Source organism: Lissotriton vulgaris, chromosome 6 (assembly GCF_964263255.1).
Source record: "Lissotriton vulgaris chromosome 6, aLisVul1.2, whole genome shotgun sequence".
NCBI lineage: Eukaryota > Metazoa > Chordata > Amphibia > Caudata > Salamandridae > Lissotriton > Lissotriton vulgaris.
In genome coordinates this window covers 645,478,595-645,497,176 of record NC_141694.1, presented here as the reverse complement: position 1 = coordinate 645,497,176, position 18,582 = coordinate 645,478,595, and the positions used below count along the sequence as shown (strand labels likewise).

Below are 18,582 nucleotides of genomic sequence, written 5' to 3'. Positions count from 1 at the left end.
CCCCATTGAACTTTAACTTCGCAGACATTTTTCTTGAAAAATTCTCCTAAATGTGTAGGTAAATGGAAACCAGGCTCAATTCACTTTGTGTATCCGAACAGCTCTCCATCACAGTCGGTAAAAAACATTCTAGTTTGCCCTTTTCTCACGCGACACTTTGATCTTTTAGTGATATTTTTCACCTTAAACTTTAAATATTCACAACTCCAGTTCTACAGATTGGATTTCTGTCATTTTGGTGTCAAATAATAAATCAAAAATTGTACTATTTTGGGGAATTGATGCTGGATTTTTCTTAAGTTGTGTTTTCACTTTATTACTGTAAGTGCTGCATAAATACTTTACGCATTGCCTATAAGTTAAGCCTGACTGCTTTTGTGTCAAGCTACCAGAGGGTGCCGCACAGATTAATATAGTGACTTTTGTGGGTCTCCCGGACAAGGACTGTGACTGTTGCTTGAGATGAGCTCAGTCCAATTACTCACAGGCAGTTTTTTTGTACACGGAGCAAAATGTCCAACCCCAGTGGAAGGAGTACTTTGTCTCAGCATAGTGCTTCTTGGAGGGCTAATGTTCTTGGGATTCATCACAACATCCCTTTCGTGGGTGTAGCTGAATGAGAGGCAACTGGGAATGGCTTGGCAAGGAGAGATGCTGGAAGGGTCGGAGTGCTCTTCTTCTTCGGCGTCAAAGGGGCCCTGTTTGCAAAAGATGTCAGGTGGTATACTTTGCAGTGTGCCCATTGCCTCGCCCGTCAGTACCTTAAGCTCTATTAGCTTGCAGCGGTGGTCTGAAGAAAGGGACAAGTTACATATGTCATGACAGTCTGACCCCAGGTACTGGGCATATCACAGGTGGCAGTTTGGTAAGAGTGTCTGTTCACTCACCCTTTAAACTATCTGTATTCTAAGATGCTGAAGCTTGAAGAGGTTGTGCATGTGCCCCTAGAAGGGTGCAGGGGCCACAGCATGCATGCAGGGACTAGGTTGCGTGGTGATGGTCTTCTGAAAGTGTCTGACAAAAAGTGTGATGGAGGACAGAAGTTGCCCATTGCAGGCTGGTTCTTCTAGGTGCTGGTTGTCTACTTTCAACCACGTGGGCCTGAACACAACATGAGACACAAATCTTGAAGCACTGTTGGTACATGTATGAACCTGATGGCTGAAAAAAAAACATGGAGCTGGTGCCCATGTGCACTAAGGGAGGACTCACAGTGCATCCTGTGATGCGTAAAAAGTTTTCAAAGAAAAATAACCTGCAAACATTCGAGCCCAACACTAGACGGCAGATGTATGCAGAGCATGTGCACCTACAGCCACACTTGCTATGAACATTATATACCCGATAGTTAAGATGCAGATATCAGGATACAAATCTTAACACTGTGTTTTTGGCACAGCCGGGGAGGTCTCTACAGAGAGAATTCATTTGAGCAAGTCATTTTGTTAAATAATGCCTCTGAGAAAGTGGTTGCCCTCTTGCCACTCGCCTCAGTGGCCATGAATGGAGAAGGGTGCAAAATCTTCCTTTTGAGAGGCGTGAGATTTACTAGCTGATGAAAATGGTAGGCATCTTCCTCTTCCTTCTCTCTAGTAACTTCTCTTGTGGAAAAAAAGGGTTATTGGCCTTGTTACTATTGGAGATGCTGCTAATAGGGATCTGCTACCTGGCCACTGGCCCAAGGACTGGTAAATTGTCCCTTCAGAATTTCCTCCTAATATTGATGCAGACCCACTGATTTCTGCATTCATCCTTAAATTATTTCCTGATGACCTCCTTGTCAGTGTGGAAATTTAAGAGGTGCCCAAGCCAGGAATGTAAAGCATGCTGTTCTTGGTAGCATTGGGTTTTGAGGTCTTTGAGACACAACCATTACTATACTATGAGCATTCCTCAGCTGTACCGTTCTAAGTAATAGATATCATTTGGATTGGCACCACTTAATCTCCCCTCTCGATCTGCACAAAGTATATCTCACCACACATTGGGCTGCTATGTGGCTACATCTGTGACGGATTCCTGGAAGGTCTTGTTATAGGTTCCCAGCAACACTGCTAAATTAGATGAACTCATGAAGAAGTGCCACATATTTTCTTTCATACAAGACTAGTCTGTGTCTAGAGGTAGCAAGAAATAGGTAGAGGAAAGTTCATAATATTTATGACAGACAAATAGAGAGGAACATTATTCAGCAAGAAAAGGAGAATTGATTTCAGAGTTGCATAATTCCATCCTTTCGATCACTGGCTATATTTAGCAGAAAGAACAATTGATGGACAAAATGCAGAACAATGTCATACTTTCACCTCAGTACAGAGATCTGGGCTTAAATCCATCGTTTTTTTGCTCCCCATGCCATTCTAGTTTGGACCCAGCCATATGCAAATCAGTCTTGACTCTGTGCCCAATGGGAACAGTCCAGCCCGAACTGCCAGGCCAGGTACTCCCTGGACTGGAAATAAGCATGCTAGGACCGGTTTCGGGCTTTCAGCCCTCAGCAGCCAGGATAGCTGGACTCCAGTGGCATGGAGAGCACGGGACCCACGTCTGGGCATACCAGTCCCACTCAGGGTTACAAAAGCAAAAAGAACAACTGATGGATAGAATGCAGAACAATGTCATACATTCACCTCAGTACAGAGATCTGGGCCTAAATCCATCATTTGTTTTTGCTCACCAGTGTGGACCTAGCCATATGCAAATTAGTCTTGACCCTGCGCCCAATGGGAACAGTCCAGCCCAAACTGTTTTGTTCGCATTGTCAGCATTCCGTCCATCATTTGTTTGCTGTAACACTTTTCGCCCTAAGCGGGATGGGTATGCCCAGACGTGGGTCCCTTGCTCACTGGGCCACTGGATTCAAGCTAGCCTGGCTGAAGGAGGACATACCCTGAAACCAGTCCCAGGATGCTTGTTTCCAGTCTATGGAGGACATGGTCTGGCAGTATGGTCTGGACTGTTCCCATGGGGCACAGGATCAAGGCAGATTTGCAAATGGCTGAATCCAAACTGGGGTGGCGTAATGGGCAAAAGAACGATGGATTTAACCCAGATCTTTTGACTAGTGGAGAATGTTTGCATTGTCAGCATTCCGTCCATCATTTGTGTGCTGTAACACTATATTTAGTAGAAGACAGAAATGGTTCACCATCAGTCGTCAATAAAACCAGGAACTCCTGGTTGAGAAGGATCTTGAGTTTGCAGGGTCTCAAATATTATAGATGTCCCCTTCCCAAGAATAGTCAAAGGAATTTTCAGTGCAGAAGTAGTCCTCAAATATGAAAATAAGATTGGTAATTAGGCCTTTGAATTAACTTATCCAGAGGAATCTGATGTGCAAGTACCCATGTGTACCCTTACTGCATTTTGCTGGCAGAGTATAACAGCCATAACATCTAAGAAGAGATATTGACAATAACATATGTTAGATGCCCATGAGGTAACTTACTATTCCTCTGGCATGACCTTACTGGAATTGAGGGTCATCTTTTCCTGCTGAAACTTACAGAGGAAGAACCCTGTTGTTAAATTAAGTAATTTCAGGACCATCTCTATTGGTTGCAAATGTCTCAAAGTTGACAACTGTGAAAGAGGCAATTCAGTCTACTTATTGAGGATCTTTCAGCAGTATTCAAGTGTGTGACTCTTTGCAGGGTCATCTCACTGTTTGCCCCTTTCCTGGACTAGTGCGATGAATTCATCAAAGGATAGCTGTAACATCCTCAAGCAACTTCAAACTTTGCCTTCTCATTTTCTTCTAAAGAACTTTAGACAGCATGACTGTCAAGTACACAACAAACATTGGCTGACTGATTATGTTTCCATAACACTTTCTCAGCAAAAGAGCATGTGCTTGTTACACAAAAATGTGACATGGGGATGGGAGAAGTGTAAAATCAGAAAATACTGTGGAGAATAAATGGGAAAATACCTCCTTTCCACAAAAACGCATTAAAAACCAACAGGACATTATGAAAGCCAGAATTCCACCTAAAGTAATTAAATTGGTCCATGGATCTACATGACATCACCACTATCATGGGCTGAAAGCTGGAGACGTTCTGCAGTATTGCCTTTTGTTCAATGCCTTTCTACCTAGATGGCTTGGAGAGCCTTCAACACAATGTAGCAAATAATAATGTGGATCCACGAAGGGTCCAATTTGGGAGCAACGTATAGTTACTTTGTTAAATACCTTGCTTTTGATAAAAGATACTTCTCTATGGACTTTGCCGTGAATGTAATCATCTGAAAAGTGAAAGTTTCATGTAAAAAACACTAAATACATACAAAGCGAAATAAAAATGCCCCAAGAAAAACTACTTCTAAAGCTGTAATAACTGAAAAGGCATACACCCAGAGACAAAGATCCTGGCGTGACGGGGACGACAAAGAACAGAGGTCAACTCTTGCAGCACTGCGCTGAGGATCAGTGGTGCCACTTGGTTGCCAATAATTGAGTTTTAATCCTTGTTTTGCCTCAAACATGCATTTCCTCTTTAATTTCCACTTCCCTGTTTAAAATAGGGGTTTTAAAAGCAGCAGAATTATGACTGCACTCTTCAGTTTAAATGCAACTTGCTAGATAAGCATTAGTTCTTAAGATTGAGAAAAGAGAGACTGACCTCTATTAAAAATGTCCGGAAATCCCCTACACAAACAGGGATGTTCATTACGGTTTTAAGATATTTAAGGTACCAACATGGAGAACCAGAATGTTCAACATAACTGAACTTGCGATGAATTCTACATAGTTTTGCTAGCATCAAATCTATAAAATGCTTACATGAAAAGTTTTACCCGCATCGCTGCGGCGGTCCTTTTTGCGCTGCGCGGCTTTTTTTTACAAAAGCCGCGTTACATGACAAGCTCAGCTCGCCATACGCACACGCCCCCCATGGCTGATGACGAGCTGAGCTCGTCATCAGCATCGAAGGGGTTAATTATGGAGTTAAACACCATTCTTCCTGGGTAGTCCTAGATGCATAGGGTACAAAAAAGGGTTTATTTTGATGCAAAGTTGGTGGCTTCTTTCCGGATGATTATAACTAGTGTGCTCCATTGCCGGATTGTCTGGACTGAAAAGCATACATCTCTTTCCAAGCGTAAGTGTGTTGAGGTATCTGGATAATTTTATTGGATAAGTGCAAGAAGCATCAAATGATGTACTGTTTTTAAAGCTGTTAATATGTTGGTGCCTTCAGTCAGTGGATAAGACAGTGTATCAGGTGTTGAAATCAAGACGTTTCATTGCTGCATAGATGGAAACTCATAAATGTGTTTCATCAGCACATCATTCTTTAGTGATCTATAGACATTTAAACCTCAGGATGTGATGAGCTGGTATCTTGATGTAAAATTAGCTCGTTGTTTAAAGTGTGTGAATGGTTTGGCTCCAGGTTATTCGTTTGAATAATTGGTTATACGTAATGCAATGTGTCTTCCGCATTCAGCAAATCCGGGATTGTTAGTTACCTAACACCGAAGGTAGAGGTCATGGGACAATAGGTTTTCTGATCACACCCCAAAGCAATGGAATAGGCTTCCTTTGGAAATGTATTATCTTACAGACTTTGATTCTATTCAGCAAGGCTCCGAAATGCTTCTGGTCTCATTAAATTAGAACTGGGGTGCAGCTAGTGAATAAGCTCTGTGAGGTCAAATGGTACAAGGTAATATTGTTTGCTATATCTTTTAGGAATTATACAAATAACAAGTTCCCATCCCTGCTTAGATTTTATTCATACATATACAGCCTTGGAAGCAGAAGAAAACATCTGAATCCTTACTAAGGTACATGGGCCAAAAAACATGCTTCATAAATAAGGCACCAGGTGCTCAGTTTCCACTGATTTTGACAGATAAATACAGACAGAAAACAATTGGTTTTCATCTCTGCATTTTTTAATGTAAATAAAGAAAATAGGTTTTCTTCTGGACGATGCTTACTATTGTCAATCATGCGTGCTAGGTAAGCAGCTGTGCAGACTGACAGATAGGGGAGTTAAAACCACAAAAAAATACTAGTTAAGCATAAATAATTGCAGGAGTGCAGCTGTTGAAGCTGTTCTACAATGCTAATAAGTTTAGATAACTGTATTTTACTGTAAATGGCAAAACCCTGTAGGACATTCAAACACATGTAAACTTTTTTTGGTTAAATGAACATGGAAATATAGCCATTACAACTTCAACTTACACACGTAGCACACAAAAAGTGTGGCTGAATACAGATAAAATATATATGGATATATCAGCAGCGGCCCGTCTGTAAAAGCGGAGGGGCAACGCCCGCACCTTTTAAGCATAAAGATGGTCTGTCAGGTTGAGCAAAGGTGAGCCTGACAGAAACACTATTTTCAGTTTAGGCAGCAAGGAGCTAGACATGACCTAAATGTTCAGACTCCTGGCTGCCTGAGGTGAACTGTGCTGGGCTGAGGATGTCACATAGCCTCTGGGTGTGACATCATCAGCTCCCCAAATGCCCTTGAGGCCCTTCCCCTCATGATGAAGGGGAGAATCAATGATAGCCTCTTGCCTGAGCGTTTCATTTTTAGGCCCTGAAATGTCCAGTGCTAAGTGTCTATCACAGACACCTCATAGAGTGGTTGGGTCAGCAGTCTCTCTCGCATCCAACTCTGTGATGAAGCAGGGGATGCTGCCTCCCTTCATTGGCTGAACTGGTCAGCCAATGAAGGGACACAGCAGTACCAACCCTCCTGGCACTTCCGAGGCTTCTCTCACTTAGAGCAGCAGCAAGAAAGAGGTGTGTTCTTATTAACTGGTGCGTGCCTGTGTATATGAATGTACGTGCATGAGTGAGTGAGTGTTGTGAAAGGGTGTGGGTGCGTGTGTGCACCAGTCTGCATGTGAATGCATGGGTGTGAGTGAGTGTGTGTGTGGGCCCTCCCTCCCTTCTAAGTTGTACTCGCAGGCCCCCACTGGGATAAATACATTCCGAAATGTCCAAAAACAAATACCATAAAACCAGGAGCCCTATTTATAAAACTTACATTTTACAGCACTCAGAAATTTAAGCAAGAGAACAGTGTAGTCAAGCATTACCTGCAGCTGGTGATCAAGAGTAAGATATGCCATAGGGATGGAGTTATCGGATCCATTGGTATCTGAAGTTAAAAGGTTCAAAGTGAGGCAGTCATTTACTTAAAAGTGCAACAGCTATCAAAGACATTATACAATAAAAGATTTTGTTTTTAATGGTCTTGGCTAATGCATTATACATGTTGTGATATGTTACCAGGCACATTCACACAGTAATCAACATTTACATAGTTGTTGTTTTTAATGTAAAAATTACCAAACTGCATTAAAACCGGTCTCCAATTTTTGTATTACAGTGTAGATGTGAGATTATTAATCAGCTTTTACTACCAAGTATTCTTGTGAAATTTCCCCGCATAGAGAATTTCAATCTTTGGATACACAACCTAAACCATAAAAATGCTTCAACTGCTGTAGATTACCAAGAACCCCAAATAAGCCTCTCAACACATGCTCATCTACCCATTTGGCAATAAACATCTGGTCTGTTTTTCTCATGCAGCATTGATATTTTAGACTTACCGGTTAAACCAGTGGTTCCCAAACTTTTTTGACCTGTGGCTCCCTTGACCTAATCGGCAGTTGGCCGTGGCTCCCCACCATTCTTTTTACCGGTGGGTGGGTGGTATGTACCTCCTGTTATCTTCCTTAAAGTAATTGGGACACATTCTTTCACTCATCCAACCATCCATTCTCTCATCCATCCACCCTTTTACTTCACTCATCTATCCATCCTTTTGTCCATCTACCCCCTTTCACTAACTCATCAATCCTTACATCCACCCTTTCACTCATCCATCCATTCACCATTTCACTTATCAATTCTCTCTCTTTGTGCGTACCTGCTGCCCGTTTGCTGTTGGAACAGCTTCCTTCTTGTGGACCCAGGCTACTCCTCGCCGGACCCGCTCCGCGGGTCCCGCTTCGTGTTTGGGAGCAGAGGAACTTCGGGAGTGCGTGCAGACGCCAAGGGTGCCGGTAAGCCTTGCAGGGCTGCGAGCAGCGTGGTCAGGGACTCCATATCCCAGGAGTCCCTGATAGCCCGCCTGCAATCACCTGGGCCGCTCTCCCTGCAAGCCCCGCCCCTTCTCCAATCACACCATCTATATACAAACGCTTGCCCCACCGCTACGCGGGAGCGCGCCGGGAGAAGCCCGGGACAAGGGCGGGACCGTCTGTGGCCGTCCGGGGCCGGAGGAGGCCGGGCTGGGCCACATCCCTTGGCTCTATAAAGCGGATATCCAGCCACCAGGATTATGGCTTCAGGAACCCGGTCTTGTAAGACAAAGAAATCTGCTGGAGACGTTGTTCTAGGTACTATGGACCAGTTCATAACCCGTGCTGTCTCCATAGTTGAGAAGGAGATAATCTTGGCTGAGCGAAGGTTGTCTCGGGACTCCTTTAGCACGTCTAATAAGCGCTCTTCTTTGGGCGCCATTGCCCTAGCTGATAGCCCTGGTCACATCCCATCAACTCCTTTATTAATAGTTGATTCCCCCACCATTGACGAGAGAGTGAGTCGGATTAGGGCTAGCCTAGAAAGGGTAACCACCACAGCTCCAAGTATTGTGCTCGACCCGACACACTCCACTTCCTCTCTTTTTAGTATTCCATCACCAGAGAGGCAGATTCCAGATCGCACTCCCAATACCCCTGATGATTCGAGCCCCCATGTGCTTGTTAATATAGCTGTGAATTCCCCATCCACTGCAGGCCATCCTGATACTAACACTTCTAGAGTGGTAGTCCCTGAAACTGTACCTGTAGGGAATCTAACCCTAGGCACCGTCCCTCAAAAGAAGAGAAAGCGTCCCACTAGTCCCCGTAGGGGAGGCTCTCTAAAACCTCACAGTAAGGTTAGTAGGAACATCACACCAAAAGGGGGTATTACCTCGAATCAGGTTCCTCACTCAAAACCCCAAGCGTCCCATATTGGAAACTCTGCTGTCGAGGGCACTCCTGGGCAATTGGCTCCTATAGATGCTAGCATTTTCCCCCAAGTCGAGAGCATTATTAAGTCTGTGGTGATGCCACTTGTAGATAAGATCGATGGCCTCACACGCAAACTAGCCTCACTTGAGCAGTCAATGCTGGACAACTTTTATGCAGTGAAATCGTTAGTTAAATTTCACGCTAAAACCCAAGCTGAAAAAAACGGTGGGCTAAGGAGTGGTGCCGCTCCAACAGCTCCGTCTATTCCGACAGCCCTCCCTGATCCCTCACCTAGTTTAAAAACGCCTGCCTTGGCTAAGGCTCCCAAACCTATTACTGGAACCATACCCCTCCCATCGACCCCTACCCCTGAGTCTAGTTTGGCACGCCCAATGAACAAATCCAGCACCCATGCATCAAAGGCACCTAAGGTCAAATTTGCTGCAAATCCCAAGCCTACCACTTCCAAAACTAAGGCAACTGGAGATACAGTGACCGTAAGCAAGGGCGCCGCAATCATAATCACATCCCCTCCTATTTCTGCTTTGCATGCAGCGCCCAAATCCCCAGCAAAAACCACAACAAAATCCCCAGCCAAAGACAGGATAAAACGGCGTACGCCAAATGCTAGCCTTCCGCCTGGCTGTAAGCCTTATGTGGTTATCCTAACAGGGGTACCCGAGCTTGAAGAGGGTTCTTGTGAGTCCTATTCTGAACTCAAACACAAGACGCTCTCCTGGCTAAAAGCTAATAGACCCCTCCCAGGGCACATTGATGGCAGAATAGCCTTCGTCCGACGGGTGGGTTGGATCGGTAACAGACGCAAGGCTATTACCGGGGACTGTGTGTTGATTAATTTCAATGATCCCAGAGCTGCTGGCATGATTTGTAGCCAACAGTCGCAGCACAACTTTTGCGACATACAAACTAGGGATTTGGGGTATTTTTATCACCCCCCCCCCCTTAATGGGGCTCAATAATAATAATAATTTCTTACAAGAAGGGGGTAGAGGTGTATGGTTCCCTCATTACCCAACCTTGGATCCTAGAGCAAGGGTATGGACCCCCTCCCAACCAACCACTCCACAGGGTTGGGGCTGGTGACTTAATACCTTAGAGGTAACAATTGTCTCCCCCCAAAGGGCTAACACAACTTCTCTGGTAGGGGAGGTACCGCTGACCAATATTGTTGTGCCCCATCCCTCGCCTACCCCAATCCTACCCATTCCTTCAGGTGATGGGACAGATAAACTTGAACTAGTGGCTGGACCTCAAATTTCGGGTCCTCAGGGTGGGAATAGTGGCTATAATGAGTCCCAGCATCATGCCCCTTTGAAAATCATTAGTTGGAATGTGGCAGGCTTAAGCAGTAAGCTAGATGTCCCAGACTGGGTGGCGCTCGTTGAACCCCACTCAGTTTGCGCATTTCAAGAGACATGGTGCGTAGAACCTAGGCACCGAGTAGGTAATGCCACCTTTTTTGTCCCGGCAGAAAGTCCAGCTTCGGGAAGAGGTCGCCCCTTCGGAGGTCTTTTGGTTTGGATAGACATTACTTTGGGATGGAGGGTACACCATCACCCCCAAAAAACTCCAGATTTGATGCACCTCACTGTAACTTGCCCGAGGAGAGCAGAAAAACTGGAGATTATTAACATCTATACACGAGGGGCCTCCGGGAGAGCTTTGTCACCAACGCTCTTGGACCTGGAGGCAGCCCTGGGTGAGTGCTGTAGCGATTCCCTAATTCTGGTCATGGGGGACTTTAATTGCACATTCGAGCCTCTGTTACCCGATGAATCCCTGGACCTAAATGATGAAGATTCTAGGAGAGGTGTCCCGTCACTTGACTTGCCCATCATAAATAGTTGGACCCCCAGAATCATCCAACTAAATTCCCTCACTTTAGAGCATGGCCTAAGGGCAGCCAATGGGAGGACACCATCAGACCTAGTGGGGGCTCATACATATAACAGGGTCGGTCATTCTTCCCGGATCGATTATATCCTTCTAAACTTTTCTTTGTGGGCTCATATGAAGGATATGGTAGTTCTACCCTCCCTGGACAGTGACCATAACGCCCTTTCTTTGACCCTATCAACCTGGTGGAAAGAGAACTTCCCTGGAAGTGGAAACCACGATGCTCTTGCAACAGGGCCACTGGGAGGAGTGGTCCCAACAAACTGCTTAAGACGCTTGAAATGGGACAAAGTGGCAATAGATGAGGAGAAAATGGCATGTATCAGAACTGTTACTTCCACAGCCTGTGCCATTTTAAAAAGTCAGCCTATTTGCCCTAATCAGATTACAGCATTGTTCCGTGAGGTCTCACTCTCAATTGGGGACCTTTTCAAGGCCAAAGTAAAAAATGGGAACCCTAATCGCAATAACCAACAAGGCAAGTCAGGATGGTACACGAAGGAGTGTCGTGCCAAGAAGAGAGCCCTGATACTGGCGGTGAAAAGTGGAAATGCCACCCTAATATCCACTGAACGGAAGGGCTATAAATCGGAGCTTAAAACAGCAAAGAGAGACTGGGAAGACAAGTTCTGGCAGGATCTCCGAACTGCCAGCGGCGGAAAAAACGCAAAAGCTTTCTGGGACTTAGTTCACAAGAAGAACAGACCCCTTGATACAGTTATCACCTGTAATATAACCGAGGACTTATGGTACACACATTTTTCGAAATTGTATACGGCAACTGCAGTTGAAGCGTTGGATTTCGTTTTACCACAGCCCCTAAGAGTGATGGAAAGATCCGAGGAAAGTCTGTTTACTAAGATAGAAGCGGAAAGCGCAATAAAATCTCTGGTTCCACGCAAGGCGGCTGGCCCCGACGGTCTTCCGGGCGACTTGCTCCGAGCTGACATAGATGACTGGAGCACACTGATCTCCTCGGTTTTGAATGCTGCTTTGGAAGGCGCACCTCTGCCTGCCTCTTGGATGGCCGCTGAAGTGGTTCCCCTTCACAAAAAAGGTTCGAGAGAAGACCCTGGGAACTACAGGCCAATCAGCCTGATCGACTGCTCACAAAAAGTCGCAGGCAAGGTTCTTTTAACAAGAATACAGCAATGGGCAGATGAGAACAGGATCCTTTCGGATTTTCAGGCAGGGTTCCGTGCTGGCACTGGAACAATTGAACAATCGCTAAGGCTTCTTATGATCCACTGGAAGGTCGTCACAATTGGGAAGGGTACATTATATCTGGCCTTCATCGACCTCCGGACGGCCTTCGATTTGGTCCCCAGAAATAATCTATGGAAGGTTCTTAATGATCTTGGCCTGCCACCTTACCTGCTCCACCTGGTCATGAAGTTTCATGAAAACAACTACGCCCAAATTCGCTGGGGTCCCAATGGCCAAAAAACCCGAAGAATAGATGTGAACAGAGGAGTGCGGCAAGGGTGTGTTCTTGCCCCAACACTCTTTTCGCTCTATGTTAATGGGGTGGTGGACCACTTGTTAAGGATTCCAGCAGATGCCCCTCGTCTGGCAGGTCGCTCCATCCCCACTCTGCTTTTTGCGGACGATACTTTGCTCCTGTCAAAATCGCCAATGGGCCTACAACAGCTTCTCTCAGGCTTTGACGATTTTTGTAAACAAAGAGGACTCTGTATAAATACAGACAAAACAAAGTACCTTATTTTGAACCCTCCGCAAAAACTGGGCCCTCCGCCAACATTGGGCTCCGTGGCATTGGACAGGACTAAAACCTTCGATTATCTGGGCATCAGGTTGGTGGATTCCATGAAATGGGACCAGCATCTGCTCAAGATGTTGTTAAACCTAAAAAGAATAACCGGGACCCTGCTAAAAGAGCAGAGAGCAGCCTCAACTAAACCCATAGCTGCAGTATTGGACATCTACGCGGCCAGAGGAGTAAGTGCTGCCTTGTATGGGGCGGAATTATGGGGAATGTCGAACTTGAAAGACCTTACTCGAGCTGAGAATTCCTTCTTGAGAAGCCTGATGTCCCTTGGCCCGTCTGTCCCCATCTTGCCTCTGCAATTGGACATGGGCTGTCGGGCTATAGAAGACCTAGCGAAGTTACGCCCTTTGCTTCTGTGGGCTCGCATCTGGAGAGTTCCTGAACTCTCAAGTTATGCGGACGGTCTACGGGAGATACTAAGATCGACAGGGTGGGCGAAAATAAAGTGGCTAACGGATATTAAAGCCTTACTTACCAATCTGGGGCTGGAAGAAGCATGGCACCAACAGTCAGCCCCCCCCAAATCCACAATAAAACAACTTTATTGGAATTGGGTAACAAACAGAAGGAATTCTTCCACCTCGATATGCAAGTCGACTAGAAACTTCATGGAGTCCAAAGATACCCCCTTCAGAGAACTGTATCTGGACACCATCTCAGCCCCTTGGGAAAGGTCCCTGTACTTTAAATTCAGAACTGGTCTTCTCCCTGTAATGGAATTTACTTGTCACTGGAAAATCCCATACCAGACTGCTCCGTGGTGTCCCTTCTGCCCACAGCGCAGAGAATCTGTCCCCCACTTTTTATTTGAGTGTCCTGCATATATAGTTCCACGGTCAAAATGGCTCAAGCCCATGTGTCGTACTCTGGGCACTAGGCATTGCAACGTGGCTTTAAGGATTCTCTATTCGGACACTCGTACTTTTTACGCATGTGCCACCTCGAAGTACCTTGGGTGGGCATGGCGAATCCGGTCAAAAAGACTTAGGCAAATTGTTTAATTACACTTTTTACCATGGTCTGTTTTAAACTAAATGCTTATTTTAGAACCTATAGATCCATTTTCTGATAGCAGAAAGTTACGGTTTAGTTTAAATGCACTGAAAAGTATTTTTTATTGTATGTATGCTTTTTAAGATATTGTTATATGTCGAAATAAAGCCTTTTTGACTTTGACTTTGACTTTGACTTATCAATTCATCCATCCACCCATTCACTTGCCCATCATCTACCCTTTCATTCATCCATGCTTTCACACACCCATCCACCAATTCACTCACCCCTCAGCTGCCCTTTCACTCATCCATCCATCCGTTCACACACCCATCCACACTTCTACCCATCCATCCACCCTTCCACCCATACATCCATCTATTTACCTTTTCTCTCATCCATATTTCCACTCATTCACTCATCCATCCATCCTTTTTCATTATCTATCCATTCCCCCTTTTATTCATGCATTCATCATTTCAGTAATCCATCCAGCCATTCAGACATTCCTTCACTTATTTACTCACCCACCTTTTCACATTATGAGCTGAGCCTTTGTCTGTAGAGTTGCAGGCAGAAGAGGCCTATCAAGAATGAACTACAGCAAGGGGTCGGGTGGTGGAGAGTTCACAATGCCCCTTCACATAGGCAGACTGAAAACGTAGAAGTCATGAGTCATGCATGATGCACAGTGCCAGGATGTGAGGTGACTAACATGGTGTTGTTTCCAGGGCTTTAAGCGGTGTAAAAAAACTGGGGGGTCTCTTCAAAGGGGGTGTTGGATGTAATTAAGAGCGCAGTTTAAAACACCTAGGCAAAAAATTTGCGCTTAGCATAGTGTTGCGCCCGACTGGTATTATGTTGTTTATGTCATTTCATCCAGATATTTAATACAGCAAATATCATTGCACCAACAACAAGCCAGGACTATTGGCTTTGTCAATGGTTGCTAGTTCCTTAAAATAAAAAAGCAGCAACCATGGCTTTGTTGAGTATAATACTGAAAATACGTCAGTTAAAAAATGATGACAGTGAAAGAACGATAACCTTTTTTAAAAACTTTTTTTTTCTTTTAAACTTATTTCACAGGCTTCTTTAAATGAGTGTTCTCTCACACTGCAGCATGGGCGTTTTACTTTGTATTTAACAGAAGGCCCTTCTGTACACTGAGGCAGGAGGCCGCCGCCACATGCTTGAACACCCCAGACTGCCCCATTGACATTCAGTAAGTGGCAATCAGCCCCATACAGAATTTCAATGGGCGGGTGGGGCTGCTCTTTTGCTCCTGGAGGAGTGCGAGGCGGCTCCAGCAGCGGGGGTGAGGCCTCTCACAGGGGAGCAGTGCTGCTCTCTGTGATGGCCAAAATTACAGATAAAAGGCAGGGACGGTCCGTGGAATTTACGGACGGTTGGTCACCCTAGTGTGCGCGGCGCCCCTGGCACCTCATTACGGCGCACTGGGGTGCCGCGGCGCACAGTTTGGGAACCACAGGGTTAAACAATATAAACAGACTTATTATTCTGGGATAACATTCAACAATAACAACTGAATGCAACCAGAAAGAAACCTAAAAACACTAAAGGGCAACTCTTCTTCACTTGGACTAGAGCAAACAAATATAAAAATTGCTGCTTACACAATTGCTAACCAGTACCCTAAAATATGCCATATGGATTATGTTATTTACTCTGCAAGCATCTGTTCTTAGCATTTAATGTTGTAGATTCACATGCTTTGCATACGTCCGCCATCTAGTGTTGGGTTCAGATGATTACATGTTGGTTTTTTTCCAAGAAGTTTTCTTTGAGTCGCAAGACTGTGACTCCTCCTCTTAGTAATACTGCGCATGGTCATCAACTCCATCTTCATATTGTTTCGCCGTGGGTAGGTGAGAATGTAAGAATGCAGTCTTTGTAAGCAATAGATGTCCATGCGTAAATATGAACTAAAGTGTATGAACTGCAGCCTACACAAGAATTATTGGGGAGGAGGGTTGGCACACGTAAATCTACAGCTCTACATGCCAAAAACAGATACTTAAAGGATAACTAATATAAGCCGTTCGAGGCATGTGTGCTGTATATACACATGCTTTGCATAGACTGTAAAGCAGTTCCTCTCCCTAGGCCGTGATTAACTTTTGAGGGTAGCAGTTGTTTGAAAAAGAGTCTTAACATCCAGACAATAATGTTTCGTGAAAGTGTGTGGGGTACACCATGTTGCTGCTTTACAAATACCAGCAATAGGAATGATCCATAAGAAAGCAATGGAAGCTCCAATTAATCTAGTGGAGTGAGTCTTTGGGGGAACTGGTAGAAGTTGTTTAGCTTTTATATAGCAAGTGTGGATGTATTTGACTATCCATCTTGAAATGCCTTATTTAGATATTGCATTTTCCATAGGAGGAGATGCAAAGGCAACTAACAATTGTTTTGTATTTCTGAATGATTTTGTTCTGTCAGTTTTGTACATTAGTGCCCTTTTGACATCTAAAGTGTGTAATGCCCTTTATGCAACTGTGTCTGGTTTCAAATAAAAACAGGTAAATCAATGGATTGATGGATATGAAAATTAGAAACCACCTTTGATAGGAATTTTGGGTTAGTTCTAAGTACTACTCTGTCACAATGTATTAGAAAGAAAAGGGTTAATGCCTGTATTTAATACACAAAAAGTAGCTCTGCACCCTTCTAGTGAATCGAATATAAGTATGTTTCTAAATATTAATCCTTATACATGACTTTATAAAGATTCAAAGATGCCAGTCATTTGATGGTGTGGATACCTGCTTGCGAAGTGTGGGCATTTCGCTTTTTCTTTTGTTGCAAATAGGTCTACTTGTGGAAACCTCCACTTGTGAAAGTATGGTTGAAGAACGTTGGGGTGAATTTCCCATTCGTAGACTTGCTGTTGTGTTCTGCTCAGAAAGTTCGCAATTTGATTGCTTCTCCCTGGGACATGTTCTGCTAGCAAGTTAATGTTGTGGTGTATTGCTAACCTCCTTATTGTCTATGCCAGATAAGATAATTGGAGGAAGTGCCCCCCCCCCCTCGTTTATGTAAATACATACTTGTCATGTTATCTGTTCGAATTAGGACAGCTTTGTGTTGTAGGTGAGGTAGGAATTCTTTGATTGCTAGACGAATAGCTTGCAGCTCTAGGTGATTTATATGAAGATTCTGGTGTTTTGAATTCCATACTCCCTGAATAGGGAGGCTGTTGAGATGTGCTTCCCAACCTGTTAGGGATGAATCTGTTAGAATCATTTGGAAAACTGAGTCCTGAAACGACCGCCGCTTGGATAGATTTTGTGGATTCCACCATTGCAGAGAGTGATGTGTGCGGCTGTCTACCAACACTAAATTGTGAAGCTGACCCAGTGATTGAGTCCATTGTTGAGAGAGACATTGCAGTAGAGATCTTCTATTTAGTCTGGCACGTGGGACTACGTAAATACAGGACGCCATTATGCCTAGATGTCTGAGAAATGTTTTTGCAGGAATGTGACTTCTTGTTTGAAACTGTTTAATTAATGTTACTATGTTGTGTACTCTGTGTGTGGGTATGCTAATAGGTGTGTGTTGAGCATGGCCCCTAGGTACAACTGAGCAATATCTGGTTGTATATGAGACTTTCGTAGGTTGAGAACTAGCCCTAGTTGATCTAGCAAATTTAGGTTTTTGTGTGTGTATATTTTGCAAAGATTGAAGTTGTTTGCTTTGAGTAGCCAGTCGTCTAGATATGGGAAGACCTGAAAATTTTGTCTGTGCAGATTTGCTACTAGTGCTAGACATTTTGTGAATACTCTTGGTGCAGTGATAATCCCAAAGGGAAGAACTTTGAACTAATAACGTTTCTCTGAAATACAATTCTAAGGTATTTCCTGTGTGCAGGGTGAATATGGAAATAGGTGTCTTTTAGTCCCTTTTCTGTAATAACGGAATGATCTCTTGGAGAGTGACCATATGAAAGTATTTGGATACAATATGATTTAACCCCTTCGCTGCTCATGACGAGCTCAGCTCGTCATGCAGTACACTGGTCGTGTGCTTATGACGAGCTGAGCTCGTCATGAACAATGAGAAAGGAGGATCTGCAGCACAGGAGGGGAATTGCCTTAGCAGCCATGTGGTTAATGGTCTAAGATCTAGAATGGGCCGCAGGGATCCATATTTTTGGGGGATAAGGAAGTATAGTGAGCATATTCCTCTTACCTCAAGTTGTTGTGTAACTGGTTCTATTGTTCCCTTTTGTAACAGAGCTATTATCTCGTTTCAGAAGGATTTCATGTTGTGTAGATAGTTTGTGCTTGCGAGGTGGGATATTTAGAGGAGGAGTTATGAGCTCCAGACAATAACCATGTTGGATAATGTCAAAGATCCATTGGTCTGTGGTGATTGATTTCCAATTGTTGAGAAACTGTTGAAGACGGCCCACAACAGGTGTTAGATGTTCTGGAGGAATGGTAAGGAAGTCATTGCTTGTTATTGGCATTTGAGGAACGGGTGTGCTTTCCTCTGCCTTTTCCTTTAAAATAGTTTCCTCTATAAGAAGACCTGTAGAGGGTTCTAGATGTAGAGGTTTGTCCTAGATTTTTGTATTGTGACCCAGAGGCATCTGTGGTAGGTGTTTCTGCGCCTTGTTGCAAATTGGACCTACGAAAAGAACCACAGTGTGTTTTAATTTACAGAGCTCCCATTGATATTGCTACCTCAGTGTCCTCCATTTTTTCAAGGGCTGTGTCTACTTGAGGTCCTAAAAGATGTTCTTTATCAAACAGAAGATTTAGTATGGCCTGCGGTACTTCAGGCTTAAATCCTGACACCCTTAACAGAAGGCTGATCGTACAGTGTGCAAATAGTAAGGGCCTACAAAGACCTTTTTAGGT

At 44.3% G+C, this 18,582-nt stretch overlaps 1 protein-coding gene across 4 annotated transcripts in view; it reads right to left on the bottom strand.

Annotated features, from left to right (window-relative positions):
* Positions 1 to 18,582, bottom strand: part of MAP3K7 (mitogen-activated protein kinase kinase kinase 7) — a 319,714-nt gene that overhangs the window by 32,827 nt on the left and 268,305 nt on the right. For all 4 annotated transcript variants that reach the window (XM_086926641.1, XM_086926642.1, XM_086926644.1 and 1 more), the window contains one exon: positions 7,066 to 7,127. In XM_086926641.1, the coding sequence (XP_086782767.1) occupies positions 7,066 to 7,127 (62 nt within the window). The remainder of the gene's footprint in view (positions 1 to 7,065; positions 7,128 to 18,582) is intronic.